The 2,991-nt window shown below is 51.6% G+C and overlaps 1 protein-coding gene across 1 annotated transcript in view; it reads left to right on the top strand.

The window, feature by feature from the left end:
• LOC107094251 (prolyl endopeptidase-like) overlaps window positions 1-597 on the top strand; it is a 13,806-nt gene extending 13,209 nt beyond the window's left edge. Inside the window, exon 13 of the mRNA XM_015389769.1 lies at window positions 248-597. Coding sequence (XP_015245255.1) covers window positions 248-542 — 295 coding nt within the window. The 3' untranslated portion in view covers window positions 543-597. The remainder of the gene's footprint in view (window positions 1-247) is intronic.
• Window positions 598-2,991: the final 2,394 nt, after the last annotated feature.

Here is a 2,991-nt window from a genome sequence, read left to right on the forward strand (position 1 = left end):
GTTTTTTCTGCGTTCAGAAGCAGAAAGTCTGTAATCTATGGATTATAATCCAGCTTCATCTGGATTATAGACAGATATAGAGGGCAGCACTGAGGAAACATTAAACTAGTCATCCATAGATCCACTTTCTAGTGCTTTTATGTTTTCTGTTGTGGGGTGAGTCACACTTTAAAGCAGCAGAGTTCAGTTTCCTGTGATGCTGATGGTTCCTGCTCTGACCTTTATCCGCCGCCCTCCTTGTCTCCAGGTACTCTCCTCTCCACAACCTGCCTGAGCCGCCGTACGCCGGCCCCCCGTACCCGGCGGTGCTGCTGCTGACGGCTGACCACGATGACCGCGTGGTGCCCCTCCACACGCTGAAGTTCTGCGCTGCCCTGCAGCACGGTGTGGGCAGCAGCCCTCAGCAGCAGCAGCCACTCATGGTCCGTGTGGACACGCGCAGCGGACACGGAGCGGGAAAGCCCACGGCGAAGGCCATCCTGGAGGACACGCACATCTTCTCCTTCATCGCCGAGACGCTGGGACTCGGCTGGAAGGACTGAACGGGATGATCCTGTTTGGAGTTCTGTTGGAAGCTTTCAATAAAACTTGGTTCTGATCCGCAGCCTCCTGTCGTCTTTCAGAGAAATCCACTGGAACCACAGATCAGACCTGCTGGCTCCTCCTCCTGTAGATCCTTCTGCAGATCTGGAACCCTGCGCTGACCTTTGGGCGACCCGGGATGCTGTGGATCCAGCGGGTCGACCCGGTTCAGGTCCTCTGGTTCCTTTGATGCAGCGCTCCGCTAACATCTGCAGAACCCAAACAGAACCTGAAGGTTCCTTTGGTTGTTTCTGGAGGACAATGGACGTCGGGTCCCTTTCAGAATCTTCTCCCTCTTCTTCTTCTGGCCCATTTCCTTTGCTTTCATCGGTGATGGTCCAATCAGAAGGGTTAGTTCCACGTTCTCTTCAAGGGGAAGCAGCTGATTGGATCATCTGGACCTGCGGTCAGAATGGAGGAGCTCAGGTCTAAATGATCCGATCCGATGAGCAGACCTCCTTCATGCTGCTCCTGGATGGAGGAGGAAGCTGCTCTGATTCCCCTGCAGAGTTCTGAGCTGGTTCCATGGAGGAGAACCGGATCAGAACCTCTTCCAGTGTTCAGCTTCTCTGCTGCTTTTAGTCTGAAATCACAGCAGCTGCTGCTGAAGCTGAAGGTTCTGGTTCCAGAAGAACCAAATCCTTCCAGAACCCGGCAGCCATTAGTCTGAAGGAGCTCTAAGCAGAACCGCAGGATGATGAGCTGCTGGGTTTATAGAACATCTGGTATCCTGCAGAACCTCTGCTGCAGAACCTCTGCTTCATAACCTCTGCTCCAGAACCTCTGCTGCAGAACCTCTGCTGCAGAACCTCTGCTTCAGAACCTTTGCTCCAGAACCTTTGCTTCAGAACCTCTGCTGCAGAACCTTTGCTCCAGAAACTCTGCTTCAGAACCTCTGCTGCAGAACCTCTGCTGCAGAACCTTTGCTCCAGAACCTCTGCTTCAGAACCTCTGCTGCAGAACCTCTGCTCCAGAACCTCTGCCACAGAACCTCTGCTCCAGAACCTCTGCTGCAGAACCTTTGCTCCAGAACCTTTGCTCCAGAACCTCTGCTGCAGAACTTCTGCTGCAGAACCTTTGCTCCAGAACCTCTGCTCCAGAACCTCTGCTGCAGAACCTCTGCTCCAGAACCTTTGCTCCAGAACCTCTGCTGCAGAACCTCTGCTGCAGAACCTTTGCTCCAGAACCTCTACTTCAGAACCTCTGCTGCAGAACCTCTGCTCCAGAACCTCTGCTGCAGAACCTCTGCTCCAGAACCTCTGCTGCAGAACCTTTGCTGTAGAACCTTTGCTCCAGAACCTCTGCTCCAGAACCTCTGCTGCAGAACCTTTGCTGTAGAACCTTTGCTCCAGAACCTCTGCTCCAGAACCTCTGCTGCAGAACCTCTGCTGCAGTACCTCTGCTCCAGAACCTCTACTTCAGAACCTCTGCTCCAGAACCTCTGCTCCAGAACCTCTGCTTCAGAACCTCTGCTCCAGAACCAAGGCGTTAAAGGTGGACCGGGTTGTTCTGACAGAACCTGACGGCCACTAATGTTCGGGGAGCTTAGCTCCATGCTGCAGTTCAGTGAGTTGGCCACTAGATGGCAGCGTGACTCTGCTACATGGTCTGGATCTGTTGGCTGTGAAGGTTCTGAAGGAGGCAGGAGACCTGAAGGTGGATGCGGCCCTCAGGAGGTTCTGATCAGACTGAAGGAGGTGAGGCGCTGGGAAAAGGAGGAGGATCTGCTGCATTAATGAGATGGACCCGCCATCAGCCTCAGTGAGGCTCCCAGGGGCCTCCCAGGGGCCCCAAGCCTTCATCTTCTTCCCTTCCTTCATTCAGCAGCTGTTTTCAGCTCTTTGTTCCTCTGGAGGAACAAGCTTTTACGTCCTGAGCCTCCCTGTCCTCCTCCAGTTGTTTACCTTCTCCTCCTTATGAAGCTCAGATTAATCCTCCAAAGCCGATTTGAACCTTTGTTCATTTTCTCCTTCACAGTAGCTTAGTGGAGGATCTGCTCCTCTTTCTGCAGCTTTCTTCTGTCCGGGGGGGGGGGGGGGGCGTTCTCCCGGGAGCATCTTCCTCCTCCTCCTCCTCCTCTTTAGCTGCAGGTCTCTACAGGTTCTTGTCCAAAAAACAGGAACAAACATGGAAGCTGAGACCAAACTGAGGAGTTTAGCTTTAGATTCCATTAAATTAATTAAATCAATCAGCAATTAATTAATTAAAAAATTACAATTTAACAGAGAATAGATTTATATTTTCTCCTCCAGCTCGGCTCTTAGTCTACATTTAGTTTGACCTTTTATCATCATACATGATTAAAAAGTCAAAACAGGCATAAAAACCTGGATGACTCTTAACTTTCTGCTTCTGAATGCAGACAAAACAGAAGTTATAGTCTTTGGACCAGAGTCTCTGAAAAAGAAG

This window comes from Cyprinodon variegatus, unplaced genomic scaffold, assembly GCF_000732505.1.
Source record: "Cyprinodon variegatus isolate N-32 unplaced genomic scaffold, C_variegatus-1.0 Scaffold472, whole genome shotgun sequence".
Lineage (NCBI taxonomy): Eukaryota > Metazoa > Chordata > Actinopteri > Cyprinodontiformes > Cyprinodontidae > Cyprinodon > Cyprinodon variegatus.